This window comes from Cydia fagiglandana, chromosome 16 (assembly GCF_963556715.1).
Source record: "Cydia fagiglandana chromosome 16, ilCydFagi1.1, whole genome shotgun sequence".
Taxonomy (NCBI): domain Eukaryota; kingdom Metazoa; phylum Arthropoda; class Insecta; order Lepidoptera; family Tortricidae; genus Cydia; species Cydia fagiglandana.
The window spans coordinates 14,991,710-15,012,384 of NC_085947.1; the positions used below are offsets into that span (position 1 = coordinate 14,991,710).

The 20,675-nt window shown below is 41.4% G+C and overlaps 3 protein-coding genes across 3 annotated transcripts in view; 2 read left to right on the forward strand and 1 right to left on the reverse strand.

The window, feature by feature from the left end:
• Nucleotides 1–17,615, forward strand: part of LOC134672241 (hillarin) — an 82,898-nt gene extending 65,283 nt beyond the window's left edge. Inside the window, exons 7-19 of the mRNA XM_063530142.1 lie at nucleotides 7,349–7,465; nucleotides 7,763–7,962; nucleotides 8,679–8,901; nucleotides 10,117–10,343; nucleotides 11,264–11,482; nucleotides 11,745–11,953; nucleotides 12,925–13,055; nucleotides 13,997–14,140; nucleotides 14,956–15,069; nucleotides 16,638–16,938; nucleotides 17,021–17,302; nucleotides 17,385–17,566; nucleotides 17,598–17,615. Of these exons, the coding sequence (XP_063386212.1) occupies nucleotides 7,349–7,465; nucleotides 7,763–7,962; nucleotides 8,679–8,901; nucleotides 10,117–10,343; nucleotides 11,264–11,482; nucleotides 11,745–11,953; nucleotides 12,925–13,055; nucleotides 13,997–14,140; nucleotides 14,956–15,069; nucleotides 16,638–16,938; nucleotides 17,021–17,302; nucleotides 17,385–17,566; nucleotides 17,598–17,615 (2,367 nt within the window). The remainder of the gene's footprint in view (nucleotides 1–7,348; nucleotides 7,466–7,762; nucleotides 7,963–8,678; nucleotides 8,902–10,116; nucleotides 10,344–11,263; nucleotides 11,483–11,744; nucleotides 11,954–12,924; nucleotides 13,056–13,996; nucleotides 14,141–14,955; nucleotides 15,070–16,637; nucleotides 16,939–17,020; nucleotides 17,303–17,384; nucleotides 17,567–17,597) is intronic.
• Nucleotides 2,823–4,696, reverse strand: LOC134672024 (probable methylcrotonoyl-CoA carboxylase beta chain, mitochondrial). Its single transcript, XM_063529924.1, has one exon. It carries the CDS (start codon nucleotides 4,595–4,597, stop codon nucleotides 2,924–2,926), a length of 1,674 nt encoding a protein of 557 aa, XP_063385994.1. The 5' UTR covers nucleotides 4,598–4,696; the 3' UTR covers nucleotides 2,823–2,923.
• On the forward strand, nucleotides 17,612–20,022 carry LOC134672108 (hillarin-like). Its single transcript, XM_063530022.1, has 2 exons — nucleotides 17,612–17,728; nucleotides 18,143–20,022. The coding sequence occupies exons 1-2, from the start codon at nucleotides 17,620–17,622 to the stop codon at nucleotides 18,277–18,279; spliced, it is 246 nt and encodes an 81-aa protein (XP_063386092.1). The 5' UTR covers nucleotides 17,612–17,619; the 3' UTR covers nucleotides 18,280–20,022.
• The last annotated feature ends 653 nt before the right edge of the window (nucleotides 20,023–20,675 follow it).

The window sequence follows — 20,675 nt, forward strand, 5'->3', positions numbered from 1 at the left end:
GTATGTATTATTCGGGAAATAAATATTTGCCCTGATAACGGGGTTTTGATAATAAAGTAGATGATTAAAATATATAAATTCTTTTATTTTTGACAATACCCGTTTTAAATCAGAAAATTATCTCAACAACACGTTTAGTTCACATACGGTTGATAAGATACGAAATGTACCTAATTATGATTAAATAGAGGACGTATAGTAATTAACATAATTATGAAATCATCGTCAACATTTTGCATCACTCTTGACCACACAAGTTCACAACTGGCCCTTTCAAAAACATGGAAATGAAGATGTAATCATCACATAATTTGAAATGTTCTCGATTAGCTAAAACAACTTGCAAATCTTTTAACAAATTACAAAACAAGCAAAACACAACGAATAACAGGTTTGGAGTTTAGTAAAAAATGCTTAATATAGCGGAGTCAGTTATGATATTGACCCAAAAATTTTTTATTAAGCTATGAGCTTCATCACATATGATCTTTGAGTAATTCTAAGCATTTCAAGCCTGGGAGGCAATAAGGGGAGGGGGGGTACAAAGATGGCCGCCACCCGTCATCATTCAAAAAAATCTGTTCTGGTCCTGGTGGCTACTAGGGCAAGTTTGGTATCATTTTCGTATAAACCGGAGACGTAGAATTCATTGCTGATATTTGTTTTTTTCAGCTTCATAGTAATTTTACAAGAAAAACGTAAAAAGATGAAAATTTAGGATGGAGGTTTTTGCTTTGAGAGCTAATAACTTTTGTATAGTGGCCAAAAATATCATATTAAAAAATACTATAATAAAGCGCAATTCATGCAGCTTCTAAACATATACATGTTTAGTAATATCCTACTGCAAAAAGATGGTGAAAAAATTATTAAATGACCGCAGCGCGGGTAGTTGGACTTTCGTTTATCTTGCGGACCGTCGTTTATCTTACAAAATGATCGAGTACGAGTATCTACGTAGGTGTGCTTACTTTGCTAGATTTTATGATGACGAATAAAATACTTTCATCCAGACATAATTCATCATACAGACATAATTTTATGCACTTTAATTTTAATGCACTTGCAACGATTTGAGTGGGGCCTAGTGTTATTTGACCGGTGTTTTCTGTAAGGTGGAGGTAAGTACGTACTTCCCCAGTTGGGCTCTGCTCGGATAGATCTGGAATGACATCCGCTGTGCTGTGCCCTACCACACAAAGCGAGATGACATTCACAGTGCCCATACCTCTCTTTTGAACGTAGTTTAAGGATATACCCGGGTCCAAATTTGGGTCCGAGAAATAACTATTATGAATGAAATTATTCTAATAAAATAGCGCTCTTATTTTTGCTGATAATACTAAAACACTATTTATGAGAGAAATTGTACTACTTAGGAAGAGGCAAAATATTTATTTTCACGATAATTTTCATGCTATAACTCACTTTAAGTAATTTTATAGGTACTTACTTGTTGTTTTTAATAAATAACTTCAACCTGCACATAACATTCATTTGGATTTGATTTGGTTTGATTTTGTTTGATATTTTACATTTAATATTTGCTTCAGGTTGGTGTGATGAAAAATTCTGTGTTTCACTCGGCGGCAAATTTTGTTTAACCCTCGTTCTTTGAAACCCTTACAACGCTCAAGATTACATTTTTCGAACCACTCACTACGCTCGTGGTTCAATTTTGAAATCTTTCGCTTGATCGGGTATCAATATTAGCACGAGCGGTTAAACAACAACTTTGCCCCCTTGTAAAACAAATAACTATTATGCTGAGAGCTTACATTTAGAAATCTACTACTATATCTAAATACTAATATAGGTTATGCATATGCAAGTATGACTTGGTGACAAACCAACGAAGCTCCGCCTCGCGGGGCTTCTATTTTCTGCTCCAAGGGATAAAAGGTAACTAAGGCACTGGTCCCACCGCGAACTTTCTAGCTAACCGCTGGGCGAGTAACTATAAATATCGCCGTGTCTCTTTTATTTACACGGGAGTGCTTATCTCTTGTTCGTGTTTATAGCCGATAGCTCATAGCTTACTAGCTCGCGGTGGGACCAGTGCCTATCGAACCTAACTTAACCCAACCTGAAATTGCGGTTGTACATGATCTTATTTGTTAAGCGAGCCGCCCTCCTCTTGAGACATGGGGATACCTGTGTGTATTTTTTTAACCTATACCAGAATTATGTCTGTGTACTGGAAACTGCGGACATTAAATATACAGAAAGCATTTTATTCGTCATCATAAAATCTAGCAAAGTAAGCATAGTTACCTACGTAGATACTCGTCCTCGACTATTTTGTAAGATAAACGACGGTCCGCAAGATAAACGAAAGTCCAACTATCCGCGCTGCGATCATTTAATACTTTTTTCACCATCTTTTTGCAGTAGGATATTACTAAACATGTATATGTTTAGAAGCTGCATGAATTGCGCTTTATTACAGTATTTTTTGTATGATACTTTTGGCCACTATACAAAAGTTATTAGCTCTCGAAGCAAAAACCTCCATCCCAAATTTTTATCTTTTTACGTTTTTCTTCCAAAATTACTATGAAACTGAAAAAAACAAATATCAGCAATGAATTCCACGTCTTCGGTTTATACGAAAATGATACCAAACTTGCCCTAGTAGCCACCAAGACCAGAACAGATTTTTTTGAATGATGACGGGTGGCGGCCATCTTTGTACTCCGCCCTCCTCGACTAGACGCACGCTTCTTCTCGCCTCCGAGGCTAGAAATGCTTAGAATTACTCAGAGATCATATGTGATGAAGCTCATAGCTTAATAAAAAATTTTTGGGTCATATATGGCAGCGATCCGTAACTGACTCCAGTAATATAAAGAACCGATTGTTCGAGGCGCCGTTTAATATTAATGTCACTTTGATAGCCTCTCATTGTCTCAGCACACACAGTTTACATTCTAAATATGCCGAATTTACTTTCCCTGAACGGTGCATTCAGAGCGGCGGATAAACTTAGTCCTATAACTTTTCTAGTGTCTTTGGGAGCTACAATACCGTCGTCCCATAACCTAGCTGTGCTGTAGTATGGCCGGCCTTCTCTTTCGAACTTTTCTTCCAATGGTGCTCTAACTTTCCTGTCATCCTCTTCAGTCCACGTTCTACCTTCTCGCTCTGCTTTGGCTTTAGAAACTAACGACAAAACGGTTGCTGCTTGAGGCCCACCCATCACAGAAATCCTTGAGTTAGGCCACATGTAAAGGAAGCTCGGGGAATACGCTCGTCCGCACATACCATAGTTGCCTGCACCGAAGCTACCACCGACAAGAACAGTGATCTTAGGGCCTTTGAAACAGCTGACAGCGGTCACCATTTTGGCACCATTCTTTGCAATGCCACCCGCTTCAGCCTCGCGACCGACGTTAAAACCGTTGATGTTCTGCAGGAACAACAAAGGTATCTTCCTCGCTGCACACAGCTGTATAAAGTGAGCACCCTTCAACGCAGACTCAGACAACAACACTCCATTATTTCCTATCACACCAACAGGGTGCCCGAAAATAGATGCGAACCCACACACTAAAGTATCACCATACAACTCTTTAAACTCGTGGAATCTACTGCCATCGACGATCCTCGCTATTACTTCACGGACATCGTAAGGTCTTTGTAAATTCGCGTTTACGATCCCGTGCAGATCCTCAATATCAAACTTTGGCTCTTCTGCCTGAGGAGTTTGTACTCGTACCATACGGTCAGCATTACTATTTAAGTTAGCAACTACGTTTCTAGCTAACAACAGAGCATGCTCGTCGTTTTGAGCATAATGATCTGTCACACCGGATTGCCGACAATGAAGATCAGCACCTCCTAATTCTTCTGCGGTAACTACTTCCCCCGTAGCTGCTTTTACTAAAGGTGGGCCGGCCAAGAAAATTGTACCCTGATTTTTAACAATAATGCTCTCATCTGACATGCTAGGAATGTATGCGCCGCCGGCCGTGCACGAGCCCATAACGACAGCTATCTGAGGTATGCCCTCGGCAGACATATTGGCCTGATTATAGAATATCCGTCCGAAGTGCTCCCTGTCAGGGAAGACGTCGGCCTGATCCGGTAAGTGAGCGCCTCCGGAGTCAACGAGGTAAATGCACGGAAGCCGGCACTCTTGTGCAATCGCCTGCGCGCGCAAATGTTTCTTGATCGTCATCGGGAAATACGTGCCTCCTTTAACAGTGGAGTCGTTAGCGACTATCACGCATTCTTGGCCGTGAACTTTGCCGATCGCTGTAACGATGCCAGCTCCAGGGACCTGGTTCTTGTACATGTCGGTGGCCGCTAGCGTGCTCAACTCGAGTACGTCGCTGCCCTCGTCGACGAGCCGGTTTATTCTGTCTCGCACGAGCAGCTTGCCGCGGTCGGTGTGTCTCTTCACGGCGTCCTCCGACCCGCCGCGTATAACGTCACTTGTTTTTTGGCGAAGCTCGGCAACTAGCTCGTCCATTCTCGCCTTATTTTCTAAGTACGTAGGGTCGCTTCTGTTCGGCTCGCTGCCTATAATCGTGGCTTGGCTGTAGTGGCGGCATTGTCCGCTCAAACGCTGAACTCCTCTCAGTATTCTTAACATTTTGTTAATATAATACGGCGACACGTCCGGCCGGCGACTTGTTGCCGCGCTACTGATGATAACACCGTTATCTGCGCGATTAAGTCGTACGTACAAAAACAAACTTCGTCGCCGGCTTGATAAAAACTATTAGTATTAAATGATAATGTAGTGCCATTGTCACGATCGTATTGACGTAATATTTACATATGGTTATGAGCGGCATTTCCATTGAGGCGACGCATTGCATAGCTGAATAACTTGACACTAAAATATTTAGTAGGTAGGTACAACACACGGCTGTTAAGTTTGTATTTTGAATGGATATTGAATCGCTGTGACACGACCTACATAAATCGCCAATGAGACTTATTCAAGTGTTACTCGCCGCGTAGCATGTTGCTGATTGTGAAACTCGCCTTGGGCCGAATAGTTATGACTTATTTATTTGATACAACTTTAGTATCCACCATGTCGTTATAAGTGTTATAACATTAAGAGGATAGTGGACCACTGCTTCTTCATACAAGCTTAGTTCCTATTTTCCTCTCAGGATACGTAGACATTATGCAAAATATTTTAACACTATTTGATGTAGGTATATTAACGATATAGGTATTATGGAGTAGGTATAACTATGCCCCATCGTCTGACCTTTTTCGATTCATCATCACAGTCCTTTTCGTCTATTGCAGACAATTTCTCGATTATAAGCGCATATTAAATACTTATGCCTAACATTAGTGAGATTCCAATATTATCTCTTCTCCCGTGTCCAAAAATGGCAAAAAGAACTCCATATCAGCGCGATTTCTATAAAATTAAAAGCCATAACCTCAAAAACACCGTAAACCAAATCGTAGCGAGAAAACCGGCATAAGTAAAGGCTTCTACAGTCGTTGCAACGTGGTTGCAACAAATGGCATGCGATTTTAGATAATTTTGCGGAACAACGAATTCAATCATTCGACCAAATTATGCCGCAATGTATTGCAAATCGCATGCGATTATCGTATCGCTGACGTTTGGAGAGGCCATAATCCTAATCTCCGCGCGGGTGAACGACATCGTTTCACTTTCCGCGACCCGCCGCAAGGTGGCGACACTTTCCTTCCGAAGCGGCAGGTTACGTTCATTGTGATGTAAACTAATCGCTCGATCAATGGCGAGGTTTCCGTGTTCTAAGCTTTACATTGAATAGCGTCAACAGTGTTACCTAATTGACGAGATGTCAACCTTATTGTAAAGTAATAAGGTACACAGATGGTCAGTTAAGAGTGTTGCTTGTTAGTAGATGAGTGCATGACTTGTGTAATTATATTGTCGTGTCTTATATACTTAATTACAGGTACACGATATGGAGGAAAATATTTTTTTTATAATCATATTGTGTTGAAGCGTTAGTGTCATGTTTATTTACAGAATCTTACAGTTTACGCTTTTTGATATACCTATTTTGAAAATACGTCTCTAAAGCTTTAAATCTACACATGATTCTACATACAAACTCTCCAAAATTATTTAACAAAAAAAATATTTGTTAAATAATTTTGGAGAGCAATGCCGCATCACTAAAATGCCAAAAATAACAATTATTTTAATTAAGTAAGAGAGTATAATTTGTACTTATTAACTAATTAATTAAGTTACATTATCGTTTTATTCACGCAAACATTTTCAGCGGCAATGCGCGCTATAATTATTAAATGCATAATTGAAAATATTTTCTTTAAAGATGCCGACAGCCCACACACCGCCAAGTAAAACCACTTTAATTGAAAATAATTAACGCATCAATTCTTAAATATAAATGTATCATAATCTCAATGTCTACGTACAGTCACACAATACGAGTTAGGAATGTTGATAGTAAATTATTAAATCTAGCTGAATTCTGTAACATTTCATTATGAGATTTCACACTCCAAATAGCAGTGTGATAATATCTCTCATCACGCGAACGGGCTTTTCTGCTATGGCGTTTGATGTATCAAAATTATATTAAAATCATATTGCTCGCATGCGGTCACTAGCTAAATGTGTGCACACATGATGCAATGGAATTAATGTTGAATTGGTATTATATTAGTGTTAAATTTCCAAATCTGAATAAGACCCGTAATATTTCATGTGAAACGTATCATGTTCTTCGAAACATTAAATCATAATGTCATTAATGTCCACAACTGTATACTTAACCAGATTCATTATTACTTAGTTTCACGAAAGTCATGTACAATTTATTGGATTTTCTCTTTGAATATTCGATTGAAAAATCGTTTGAATATTAAAATGGGAGGAAACAAGTTATTTAAATATATCCATGGTTATTTAAAACCGCTTACTGACCACTTATGGTTAGTTGGTAGGTAAAATATGGGCTTAGTTACCTATTAAGTGAATCTGGGAAACTTTTACATAATTTTTTTTTCTAACCTGTTTGTTATGTAGCTGCTAAAAATATTAATATGGATATCTATAATAAAATTAAAAACAAACCTAAACTTATATGCCTAATTAATATATTTTCTTCATACTCGTAGGAACATATGTCGATAAGGTACCTGGTACATAAGTTAATAGACAGTAGGTATTAATAGGGCAGATTTATATGTTGTTGTTTTTTTTGTTGTTGTATGTATATACTTAGGTACAACAAAAAAACTTACATATACATTCTTATACTCGTGTTGATAAAATTTCGTATAATTGAAGAGCTCATCCTGAGCGCTTGTATTCTATGCAATATTCAATTTTGTTTACTTGTTACAGGATCGAGATGAACAGACGAAACTGGAGATGAAACACCGCCAGGAGGAAGATGACTTGTACAGAAAATTCTCGAAACACCGCGAAGAAGAGAACAGAAGAATACGAGATGAAATACAGGTATAATAATTTCATAAAAAGCGAAGCCCTGCATCGTGTTTAAAGTCTGAATAACGGATCGGTTTAAACGATTATCAAAGACTTACCCCCTTATTCATAAAACTTCTCGGGTCTGATATAGTTAAATTATGTTTTATCCCTTTCTTACAAATACATAAGTCAAAATGACAGATAAAGACAAACTATTCATAGCTAATTCAGGCCAGTAACGCGTTTATGAATAACGCCATTATTAACTTCTTATACTTACTTCACAGACGTTTGAGTTTTATTTATAATGTCATCAAATATCAACAGGATGAGTGGGAACGAGAGCTCGAGAGACTCACGAACAGGTTCCAACAAGAGATGCAAGTCAAGAAGAGACGACCGGACTCCGAGATCGGAGCTCTGACGCTGCGGCACCAGCAGGAAAGAGCGGATCTGGAGAAGAATATGACGCTGAGAAGGGATAAGAAGAAGGAGAGCTTGACTAGGAAAATGTTGGAACATGAAAGGTAAGTCATATTAAAGGCTTGACATCGGGGAGTAAGCAAGAGATGAGATTGAAGAGAAGAATGGACGCCGAGCGCGGAGCATTGATACGCTGCGGAACCAGCAGGAGAGAGCGGATTTGTAGAAGAAAATTACTTTGAGAAGGATTAAGAAAAAGGAGAGCTTGATTAGGAAAATGTTGGAGCATGAGAGGTAAGTCAAGTAGGTTGGGGTTGACATCAGGGAGTAAGGAAGAGATGAGATTGAAGAGACGACCGGACGCCGAGATCGGAGCATTGATACGCTGCGGCATCAGCAGGAGAGAGCGGATTTGGAGAAGAACATTACTTTGAGAAGGATTAAGAAGAAGGAGAGCTTGATTAGGAAAATGTTGGAGCATGAGAGGTAAGTTAAATAGGTTGGGGTTGACATCAGGGAGTAAGGAAGAGATGAAATTGAAGAGACTACCGGACGCCGAGATCGGAGCATTGATACGCTGCGGCACCAGCAGGAGAGAGCGGATCTGGAGAAGAAGATGACTTTAAGAAGGGATAAGAAGAAGGAGAGCTTGACTAGGAAAATGTTGGAGTATGAGAGGTAAGTCATATAGTTTCAAGGCTTGACATTAGGGAGTAAATGGATATTTCGAGAATGCAAGTACTTAATGAAAGAGACGGCGGATGTACTAAACTTGTTCCAAATGGAGTTATTTTTGTAACCGTTTATCTTATTCTTCCAGGGCAGCGACAGCAGCGCTAGTGGAAAAGCAAAGCCACGAGATGATGGAGCTTATCCAAGAGCGCCGTTCAGAATACGCGGCGGCGTCGTCTCTATACGTGGACGGCGAAGAGGCGCCTCCTTACCCGGCGCGCGCGCCGCCGCCGCAGCCGCCGCTCGTCTCCAAGTTCCACATCTACACGGACCCCGTTGAGTTCGCTGACGTCGATAAGATCGCTATTTCGGTAAGATTCTCTTTCTATCCTTCCATATCTCTCTCTTTCCGGCCTAGGAAGGACCTCATGTAGAAATTGACACCTCCTGTACTAAGAGTCAAAGAAGTGATGTCAAGAATTCAAGGCATTTATCATGGTCAACATACCTTCGCTGTTGAGGTTAAGGTTTGATAGGTGCATGCGATGAGTATCGGATGCTATGGACATGCACCCTTGCTGCATTGACACTTTACTGTATTGAAATGGAAAACAATCGAATATTAAACGAATAATTACATAATAAGCGGATGTCTAACCACGCAGCCTCTGCTCGATAAACTAAGATATTGTAAAGGTTAGGCGACCTTCACAGGTAGGTAACATGGAATCAGTGGCAACAAACTTGCAACAAAAAGACCTCTGGATTCTCACCATCAAAACCTCATACCTAATTACTTCCATCGGTAATCCATAAAACAATAACTTTCTTACACATCATTGCCTGTTGTCGCATCGAAGCTGACGAGTAATAAGAAAGTTTGTTTTATGCGTTTTATGTCTGCCTAGCGAGTAATAAAATCACTTGTCCCGTCATACAGATCAATCACCTATGATTGATCGAGGAAAACGTTGCGGCCGTTTGTGAATGGTTGAGATTATTGTCTGATTGAAATCGGTATGAGCACGGGTGACAGTGAATGATCGAAATGAATTAGCAGTATGTAGTTACAGACTGCTAATTCACTGATCATTCACTAGGTGATAGTGTTTATGTGGTGCAAAGTAAGGTGTGGCTAAATTCAGTGCACTGTTTATTCGATTAATTGTCCAACAAATAAGAATAGAGTTTACGCCACACAATTTGCCTTTTAGGTTAAGTACCTACATATTCAAGATTGGTAAAATCAAGCTTATCAATATATATTGTATAGAAATTCTCTTCCTCAGTTATACCCTTTTGATTCTCACAATTCGTGCGTGTTTAACACATATCTAAGGAGCACTCGTCCAACGATCAAAACACTGGTACCTAGTCGATTTACTGGAACAAGCATACATTTATTACTCACTAGAATACTCTTTATTGACGAGCATAAGAGAACTGTTTGTTACGAGCAGTTAAATCTGTGGTCTCTTTTTTTTCATAAAACGGCCAAAGTCAACGGAAGATGGACAACCAAGACCCGGAGCTAAAACTTTTCTGTATTCTTTTCGTCGCTAATGATGCTTATTTTTCTTCTCCAGGTAGCGCAAGAAGACCAAAAAACCTTCACAGACCTAGTCCGGCAGCTGGTTGGCCGCTGCGCCACCGACGTGGAGAAGGCTCGGACGATCTTCCGTTGGATAACTGTGAAGAACTTAAATAACATACAGTTTGACGACAACCTGAGAGGGGATTCGCCGCTCGGTCTGCTGCGGGGCATCAAGCACGGGACTGAGAGTTACCATGTGCTGTTTAAAAGACTGTGCAGGTAAGCTGAATAGTGATTCTACCTATTTTCCATGAAGTACGTGTAGATTTTTTTCTGTTTTATCTTGTTATTTATAAAGAAATAAAGGTAAAACGCTCACTTATTGAGTTTTTGCCAATCGAGAGAACTTTAGTTGACTACCTAGTACCTACTGTACTTTACTAACTTTGTCGCTATGTAAGTCAGAGGATTTCTATTCTCTTTGCCCAGACCGATGAGATTTTTGGAACTTAAGTAACTTAACTTTTACAATTAACTTAATTTGCAAAAAAACTCACCAACCTGAACAGGTTCTTTAACCAAATGGACCAGAGTGGAGAGTTAACTTTGTACCTATCATCATAGGCCTTACAGTCTATTGCAAACTATACAAACAGTGTCAGGCAGGGCGACAACTTTTTTCATGGCTGTATAAGCCAATACGGGAGCGGCAACCACGACCGCAAAACTGGCAGGTGTAGTGTGCCCGTGGCGAACAGATGTCGGGCTGATGACGCTTGGCTCGCTTACATGCGAGTGTCTTAAACCAAGCGTCATCGTGGATTTTACGACCATCGAACACCAGTTTGCGCCACTTATCTCTGTCCTCGGCAAGCTCCTCCCATTTATGAACCGGGATGTTGAAGGAGGACCGCGCATCGGAAAGCGTAGCGTAGGACGCCCTCAGACTAGATGGAGCGATGACCTTCGCAAGGCGGCTGGCAAGAGCTGGATCAGAGTTGCCGCAAATCGTGCTCAATGGCGTGCAATAGGAGAGGCCTATGTCCAGCAGTGGACGAGAGTAGGCTGATGATGATGATGATGATGATGATGATGATGTTGAAGGAGTTCATGTCTCGCTTGACGCAGTCCTTATGCCGTAGCATTTGTACCTATACCCACCACAAAATACAAAATAAACATGATGATACCTTTCCCAGCTACGCCGGCCTCCACTGCGTAGTGATCAAGGGCTACAGCAAATCCGCGGGCTACCAGCCGGGCGTCCGATTCGAAGACAACCGGTTCCGGAATTCCTGGAACGCGGTGTTCGTGGCGGGGGCCTGGCGGTTCGTGCAGTGCAACTGGGGCGCCAGGCATCTCGTCAATGCCAAGGACGCGCCGAAACCGGGCAATAGAGGGAAGAGCGATAGTTTAAGGTTAGTATATTGAGGTATATATGGACTGACCTTACGGGCAATATGAATGGGGCCAGTACAGCGGTGTGACATCGCTGTAATGCGATTGGTTGATGAGTTCGCATCAAGCACGCGATTGGTTGATGAGTTCACATCACGCGCGCGATTGGTCGCAACACTCGCAACTAGTAGCGTTAGGCTGCACGATTGGCTGGAATTCGAGCATATTTAATTCCTTTTTGCCATAAATCACACTACCCTAAATCTATTAATTACATTTCAGATACGAATACGACGATCACTACTTCCTCACCGACCCGCGCGAATTCATATACGAGTTCTACCCCCTGCAGTCCGACTGGCAGCTGCTCAAGACGCCCATAACGCTTCACGACTTCGAGGAGCTGCCGTTCGTGCGCTCGCTGTTCTTCCGCTACGGACTGTACTTTAGTGACCCCAACACTAAAGCTGTCATGTACACAGACTCCACTGGTAAGGTCTAGTTTTATACCAAGACGCCCATAACGCTCCACGACTTCGAAGAGCTGCCATTCGTGCGCTCGCTATTCTTCCGCTACGGACTGTACTTTAATGACCCCAACATTAAAGCTGTCATGTACACAGACTCCACTGGTACGGTCTAGTTTATCTCAAGACGCCCATAACGCTTCACGACTTCGAAGATCTGCCGTTCGTGCGCTCGCTGTTCCTCCGCTATGGACTGTACTTTAGTTACCCCAATACTAAAGCTGTCATGTACACTGATTCCACTGGTAAGGTCTAGTTTTATATCAAGACGCCCATAACGCTTCACACTTCGAAGAGCTGCCGTTCGTGCGCTCTCTGTTCCTCCGCTATAGACTGTACTTTACTGACCCCAACACTAAAGCTGTCATGTACACTGACTCCACTGGTAAGGTCTAGTTTTATATCAATACGCCCATAACTACGCGACTTCGAAGAGCTGCCGTTCGTGCGCTCGCTGTTCTTCCGCTACGCACTGTACTTTAGTGACCCCAATACTAAAGCTGTCATGTACACAGACTCAACTAGTATAAGGTCTAGTTTTATATCAAGACGCCCATAAGTACGCGACTTCGAAGAGCTGTCGTTTGTGCGCTCGCTGTTCTTCCGCTACGGACTGTAGTTTAGTGACCCCAACACTAAAGCTGTCATGTACGCTGACTCCACTGGTAAGTCCTTACAATTAGACTTTCATCAATTTGGGTTTATCTCAGTTTTGCTTCTGCTGCTTTCTTGCTTGTAGGTATTTGCTCGAATATTAATATAAGCGTTTTAACCACTCGAAGGTGTTTAATTTCGTTCCATAGTGTCTGTCAAATACTCAGAATGAACTAACTTAACCGCCATATTAAGTCATCCAGCTGTAATTCGTATCTCAAAGCCAAGTGTATCAATACTTACTTACTCGTATTTATAACACCGTTTGTTTGTGTGCGCAGGTGCGGTGACTATGCGCATAGCCATGCCGGCACACATGCAGAGCTCGCTCATCTTCCACTACAACCTCAAGTTCTATGACACTGAGGGTGACGGCTTCGACGGAGTCAGCCTCAAGAGATTCGTCATGCAGGTATGTTCCGGCTCCGCCGGCTCGAAGGACCAGTCACTGTGGTCATGACCTCATGACGCATGCATAGCTTATCTTCTACAACCTCAAATTCTACAATACCGAGGGTGACGGCTTCGGTGGCGAGAGCCTCAAGAGATTCGTCATGCAGGTACGATCCGGCTCGAAGGACCAGTCACTGTGGTCATGACCTCATGAAGTCATGATGCATGCATAGCTTATCTTCTACAACCTCAAGTTCTACGACACCGAGGGCGACGGCTTCGACGGCGTCAGCCTCAAGAGATTCGTCATGCAGGTATGTTCCGGCTCCGCCGGCTCGAAGGACCAGTCACTGTGGTCATGACCTCATGACGCATGCATAGCTTATCTTCTACAACCTCAAGTTCTACAATACCGAGGGTGACGGCTTCGGTGACGTGAGCCTCAAGAGATTCATCATGCAGGTACGATCCGGCTCGAAGGACCAGTGACTGTTGTCATGACCTCATGAAGTCATGATGCATACATAGCTTATCTTCTACAACCTCCAGTTCTACGGCACTGAGGGTGACGGCTTCGACGGCGTGAGCCTCAAGAGATTCGTCATGCAGGTATGTTCCGGCTCCGCCGGCTCGAAGGACCAGTCATTGTGGTCATGACCTCATGACGCATGCATAGCTTATCTTCTACAACCTCAAGTTCTACAATACCGAGGGTGACGGCTTCGGTGGCGAGAGCCTCAAGAGATTCGTCATGCAGGTACGTTCCGGCTCGAAGGACCAGTCACTGTGGTCATGACCTCCTGACGCATGCATACCTACTTATTAGCTTATTTTCTACAACCCAGATGCTACTAAAGGGAACTTGTACAATTTGTCACAGGGCATTTTGGAACGCCTATAAAATATCTTGAGTTATAATAAATCAATTGTTTGTACGAAGTTGTATGTATTAATTTGCAGTCAGTGGTCGGCAACGTGGTATCGTTCCGGGTGCACGCGCCGTGCTCAGGCGCCTTCTTGCTCGACATATTCGCGAACGCCGTCACCCCGAGAGAGTATCTCACGGGCGAGCCGATGAAGTTCAAGAGCGTCTGCAAATTCAAGGTAATATAATGCCTAATACTGGCGTTAAGTCGGTTGAACATTTAATTTTTTTGTGTATTGGTGCAAAAACTAATATTGTTCCTAATAACAATACTATCAGTTCATTGGTTTTGGAATTAATTTCCGCTTGTTAATGTGCACGTATCGATCCGGTTCTAAGGACCAATTCATAATTTAGTGTAGCTTTGACCGCCACGTCTACTGTGCGCAGCAAGTCATTGTGAGCCTTGTGGGAATGCACGAAGGTTGATATTGGGCTGCAGCCGCGCGCGTTAGTTGACGTCTTTGGCGGTCAAAGGGTTAACACATATTAGAATAGCCTCTTAAGGCCCAAGGTCCTACCTATACCTACTTATTCAGTTCGATGAAATTTAAACCATATTCAATTGGAATAGAGTCGCTTTTGCTTTGTTTAGTTCAATTTTCAAACAAAACCAAAATCAACTCTATTCCCTGCACTATAGTTTAAAATTTCAGTGACAAAATCTGGATTTTTCATTTGTATGGGCCTTAGAATGATAGAACATTTAGAATTCATCCAGTAGTCGAGGTCTCAGTTGTCTCTTACTTATTCTGACCGCGTAGCCAAGATGCCAATCGCTTACGCTCCGTAGCGATCGAAACGCAACTGTCACTGTCGCACTAATATGGAAGAGTGATAGAGAGACATAAAGCTTTTCGTTGTCGAAGCGATAGCGATTGTAACCTTGGCTAGGCCGGCTGTTCTCTTACAGGTGAATAGACCTTTATTTTCATGTGGTATAGGTATATAGAAATTATAGAATATACACCTGTAAATGTGTTTATATTTTCAGATCTGCTGTGCAGAGTTGCAGACAGTGATGGTCCCTCTACCAGACTGCGCCAGCGGCGAGTGGGGACCGACGAAAGCCACCAGGCTCTTTGGCCTTGTACCCATCACCCACCAGGTAAACTCCCTTTTTTTATTCCCATGTCTTGTCATCATCATTATCGACCAAAAAGCCAAAGCCTTCTGCTGGACAAAGATCTTAGCAACACTATTTATAGTTCCTTCACAGCCTTTTGAATTACAGCTCCTTTTAAGATTACGTATAGGTACAGATAGATATTGTTCTTGCATGTTGCATGGCGCTTTAGCCGCAGTTTCCGTACCCATTCCTGACAAAAGGTCAAAATTCCTGACATATCAGGAAAATTCCCGTCATCTGGTAGTCCCAAGTCCCTGTAGACCTTCTTGAATATGGCCAGACATTTCATAATATCCCTATAGTCAGGCGTGGCTCACTCCGCGATTTCGCCGCGTCGCTACAAGTACATGCCCACACCAATTTCAAGGTGTCTAGCAGTATATAGTAGTTGCCGCGCTACGGAACGCAACGCCTGCTTGCGCTTACGCCACCCTGCGGTCATATTGTCGTAATAGACGCGTTTTGTTAGAGAGTGAACCTTTTGTACCTAGTTAGTACCTACTATTATTTATTCTGTGCTATAGTTATTATAGTCCTTTGCTTAGCAATAGGACACTTGTGTCGCTTAACATCAAACTCGGGTAAATCCATTTATTTATTTTTTTATTTATTTAAACTTTATTGCACAGTAAAAATTGTACAAAAGGCGAACTTAATGCCAGAAGGCATTCTCTACCAGTTAACCTTTGGGCCAAACAGAGAACAAGTAGTAATAGGTGCAAGAAAAATTAAAAGTACGATCCATTCGACCCTCTCAGCAAATATTACCTTTTCATAATACCAAAATCGCATGATCTGACATATGGATTTACCCGAGTTTGAAGTTAAGCGGCTCACTTCATCCTTGTAAACTATTATATCTTGGATTAAAACTACTTAATTTTGTAGATTTATTTTATTGGAGCTTAAACCACACACAAGGAGTGACACTGGAGAAGAGAACGTTCCATTTCACATATACTACACTCTCCCGGACTTATTCTAAAACTAATCTAGTTTTACTTAAAACTAAATACATGGCAAAGAATTATTCATTAAGGCTATTGTAGCCCTAAATAAACTACATCAGTTACAGTGTGCTTTGAACCTAGAGTTAACATATTGGTTAATGAGTTGTTCAAAACAAGTACATATCTTGGCATCATTTATAAATAAATACAAGTTCAACTTGGCCTACGATATAAAACTTAACTCTTAGAGTTATCCAAAAGGAGTAGTACATAGTACATATCTTGGCATCATTTATAAATAAATGCAAGTTAAACTTGGCCTACGATACAAAACCTAATTCTAATTACTATCGACATCATCATTACAATACACCATTTGATCAATATGACGTTTCCACGTCATACCTCGATGCAGCGTGCTGTCCGAGTGTCCTCGTCGCCAATATTATATCTTGGATTAAAACTACTTAATTTTGTAGATTTATTTTATTGGAGCTTAAACCACACACAAGGAGTGACACTGGAGAAGAGAACGTTCCATTTCACATATACTACATAAACAAATTAATTTATTAATAAAACCTAAATAATTCCCAGGAGGCGCTAGTGTTCGCTGGTCGCGAGCTAGAACTCCAGTTCCGCATGTCGCGGCCGCTCGCCGACTTCATGGCTACGCTCCACAAGAACGGCGTCGACGAGAAGCGGCTCAGCAAGTACGTGCAGCAGAACGTGCAGGAGGACGTCGTGTCCTTCTACATCACGTTCCCGGAGGAAGGTAATTATATACAGCCACAGGTGAGAGCGGGACAGCTGTACACGTGCATAGCGCTGTCTCGCTCGCTGACTTCATGGCGACGACGCTCCACAAGAACGGCGTCGACGAGAAGCGGCTCAGCAAGTACGTGCAGCAGAACGTGCAGGAGGACGTCGTGTCCTTCTACATCACGTTCCCGGAGGAAGGTAATTATATACAGCCACAGGTGAGAGCGGGACAGCTGTACACGTGCATAGCGCTGTCTCGCTCGCTGACTTCATGGCGACGCTCCACAAGAACGGCGTCGACGAGAAGCGGCTCAGCAAGTACATGCAGCAGAACGTGCAGGAGGACGTCGTGTCCTTCTACATCACGTTCCCGGAGGAAGGTAATTATATACCACCACAGGTGAGAGCGGGACAGCTGTACACGTGCATAGCGCTGTCTCGCTCGCTGACTTCATGGCGACGCTCCACAAGAACGGCGTCGACGAGAAGCGGCTCAGCAAGTACGTGCAGCAGAACGTGCAGGAAGACGTCGTGTCCTTCTACATCACGTTCCCGGAGGAAGGTAATTATATACCACCACAGGTGAGAGCGGGACAGCTGTACACGTGCATAGCGCTGTCTCGCTCGCTGACTTCATGGCGACGCTCCACAAGAACGGCGTCGACGAGAAGCGGCTCAGCAAGTACGTGCAGCAGAACGTGCAGGAGGACGTCGTGTCCTTCTACATCACGTTCCCGGAGGAAGGTAATTATATACCACCACAGGTGAGAGCGGGACAGCTGTACACGTGCATAGCGCTGTCTCGCTCGCTGACTTCATGGCGACGCTCCACAAGAACGGCGTCGACGAGAAGCGGCTCAGCAAGTACGTGCAGCAGAACGTGCAGGAGGACGTCGTGTCCTTCTACATCACGTTCCCGGAGGAAGGTAATTAATGTAATTATATACAGCCACAGGTGCGAGCGGGACAGCTGTACACATGCATTGCGCTGACTCGCTCGCCGACTAAATCCAGCTTTTTTTACCAAAAAAGTGTTGTTCGCACACTACGCGCTGATTATCTTCATTTATATGTAAAAGGGACTCATAGTCGGGCATTACAAAAAAGATTGAGAACCTTTGACCTCAACAAACCCAAGGACCGTGGGCATGGGAGGGTCTGCCATTTGGGGCCTAAACTAAAAAAGCCATTGAAAAATCGTTGACCATTTAACGACAGGGTGTTGTGTATAAGGGCTGTGGATTACGTCTAATTCAACCGACCAATCAAAACCCGGAATGGTATGAAACTCGCATGCGAGTTCTGGCATTGTCGAAATTAGCCCTAACTTTTTTTTTTAGGTCAATATGGCTTAGACATCTACACACGCGAACGCGGCGGCCCCACGGCGATACATCAGAACGGCTCCGTCGAGAAAGAGAAGCACCTCCTCACACACTGCTGCAAATACCTCATCAACAGCAGTAAACGCAACTAGCCAATATCTACTTTAAACCAATGGAGTAACGTCCTGATTCGAAAAGCACGTACGAGATTGGTAAAGAATTCAAAGGAACAAACCAATATAAACTTTAAAATACGGGAGTAAGGTTGTGTTTTGGTTGTTGATTTTACATGCCTATTTGTTTAAATGACACAAGCGAATACAGACTCTATAGGGAGGGAGTAAAGTTCTAACTTGTTTGTTTTAAAACCGAAATAAGAAAAATGTAATCGGTTATAGTTAAAAAAACACATGCACATGAGATTGCAGTACCATTTTAGGTTTTTTTGGCTGTATGCGTGTGACGAATGCAATAAGGTCAATTTATTGACAATTTAACACTTCCAAAACATTTAGAAGTAAATATTTGTGACGTCCCACGGGTAAAGGTACATTATGGCGGTTGGCGCTTACGCTATTATTAACGCCGCTCCAATATTATTGCGGCGCTATGCGACGTAAGCGCCAGCCGCCATAAGGTACGTTTTGCCGTAGAACGTCACATTTTAATATGTTAACTAACGTAAGCTGCTAGAATAAATCTTGTGTTTGTCGAATGCTGGTCCTTTAAATTGTTGTACAGTATATTTGACAGATCAATGTATGACTGCTGTTCTATTGCTTATTTGTAAGTACGCGAAAATTATTTTAGTTGTGAGAAAATTTATGATAAAATAATAAGAATAAAAATAACGCGGATGAGGATATGAAACGAGTATGTTAAATGAAATCCAAGATTTATTGTCTTTTTTATTTACTTTTAATCTTTTATAAAAAGTTATACCCAAGTGTAGATAATTATAATTAGGAATTATCCGTCCATGAAATTTATAAAAATATGATATTATGCTAACATTCTATGTCAATTGAATTTTATATGAATTTACACATCAATTTTAAGTAATAGAGGTTGTGCTGAAGCAATTTAATTGCTTCATTTTATATACATTATTTTTTAAGAAAAATAATATTTTGTATAAATTTAAGTACAGTATTTTAAGATTTCGATATAAAGTTATTATTATATCATCACATATAATCATTCTGTAGACACGAACACACCTTACACATAATTGTTTTGTTTTCATGTAAGTTGACACCACGAAAGCCAGTTGAGGGTAGATTTTGTTTACTTTGAAACATTACATAATCAAAATAATGTAGGTTAAAGTCAGGTCGTTCAGCGATCGATCCAGGCGGTTTTGTATTTGGTTGGTTAACCAATAAATATTATAACTACCCGAAAATGCACCAATTATTTGTTCACTTTTATTGAAATACCTAAAGATACAGATCATAGTCGTAGTCACAAACATATGTGACGTTCCACGGAAAAAGGTACCTTATGGCGGCTGGCGTTTACGTCACATAGCGCCGCAATAATATTGGAGCGGGCGTAATAACAGCGTAAGCGCTAACCACCATAAGGTACCTTTAACGTGGGACGTCACATATATACTTTTTCAAATCCACTTTAACATTTTTATGACCGTGGTGTCAACGTACTTTAAAACGACCACCGCATACGCTTAACTCCGAACTCTGAATAGATTGCTTTATTTTATTACTATAATATTTAATTTTAATTTCACTAAGCACAATGAAATGAAGCAATGTATTTATCATACATAGAATAGATACAACCAGTATGAGATATTGTAACATTAAATATTTACATATTTAAGAAATGGCAATAATGTAAATTTTATAAAATATATGGCATGTTACTTTTCTAAATGTAGTTTTTATCCTTAAAGTATAGATCAATTGAATTGAGCATAAATTTAAAAGGGACGGTATAGTTTCATTTTCACACCAAGAAATAGAGTTAGACCAGAAAAAGTCTGCAGCGATTTTGATAGCCCACGCAGTGACAGTGTTATTTTAAACGTCAAACTTCTATGAAAACACTTTTTTTTGGTCTAACTCTAGAACAATTCTCATAAAACAAGACACTTAAAACTATGTATACAGCTACTCAGATCAAATTGAGATTCTTATCACAAAAAATATGTAATACGTTCCGTTTCGATGTATAAAAACATTTAAAAAAGTACATAAAAAAGATCAAATGAGATGCGTATTGTTAGTCAAATCCATAATATAATTATACCGAATCAAAAATACTCGTATAAACAAAAAAGCATACTAAAAAACCGGGCAAAGTATTTCTATTACATTTGAGCCCATAAAAACATTTATTTAACCGTTTAACCTTTTGAACACCACAGACGGCAATTGACGTCAACGCAAAATCATGACAACGACGCCAAAGACGGCATTTGCCGTCGATCGTTTTTTGATGAAAATCTACTGAAAAATACCCCACTTTCAGTCAACTGACGCGCGCCGCTACAGAGCAATATCAACCTTTGTGCATTCCGACAAGG

What these genes read in the sequence shown, in the direction of transcription:
- LOC134672024 (XM_063529924.1), bottom strand. Translation starts at nt 4,597, where the DNA reads ATGTTAAGAATACTGAGAGGAGTTCAGCGTTTGAGCGGACAATGCCGC.
- LOC134672108 (XM_063530022.1), top strand. Translation starts at nt 17,620, where the DNA reads ATGGCGACGCTCCACAAGAACGGCGTCGACGAGAAGCGGCTCAGCAAG. An exon ending in CATCACGTTCCCGGAGGAAG is followed by an intron (nt 17,729 to 18,142) that starts GTAATTAATGTA and finishes TTTTTTTTTTAG; the next exon opens with GTCAATATGGCTTAGACATC.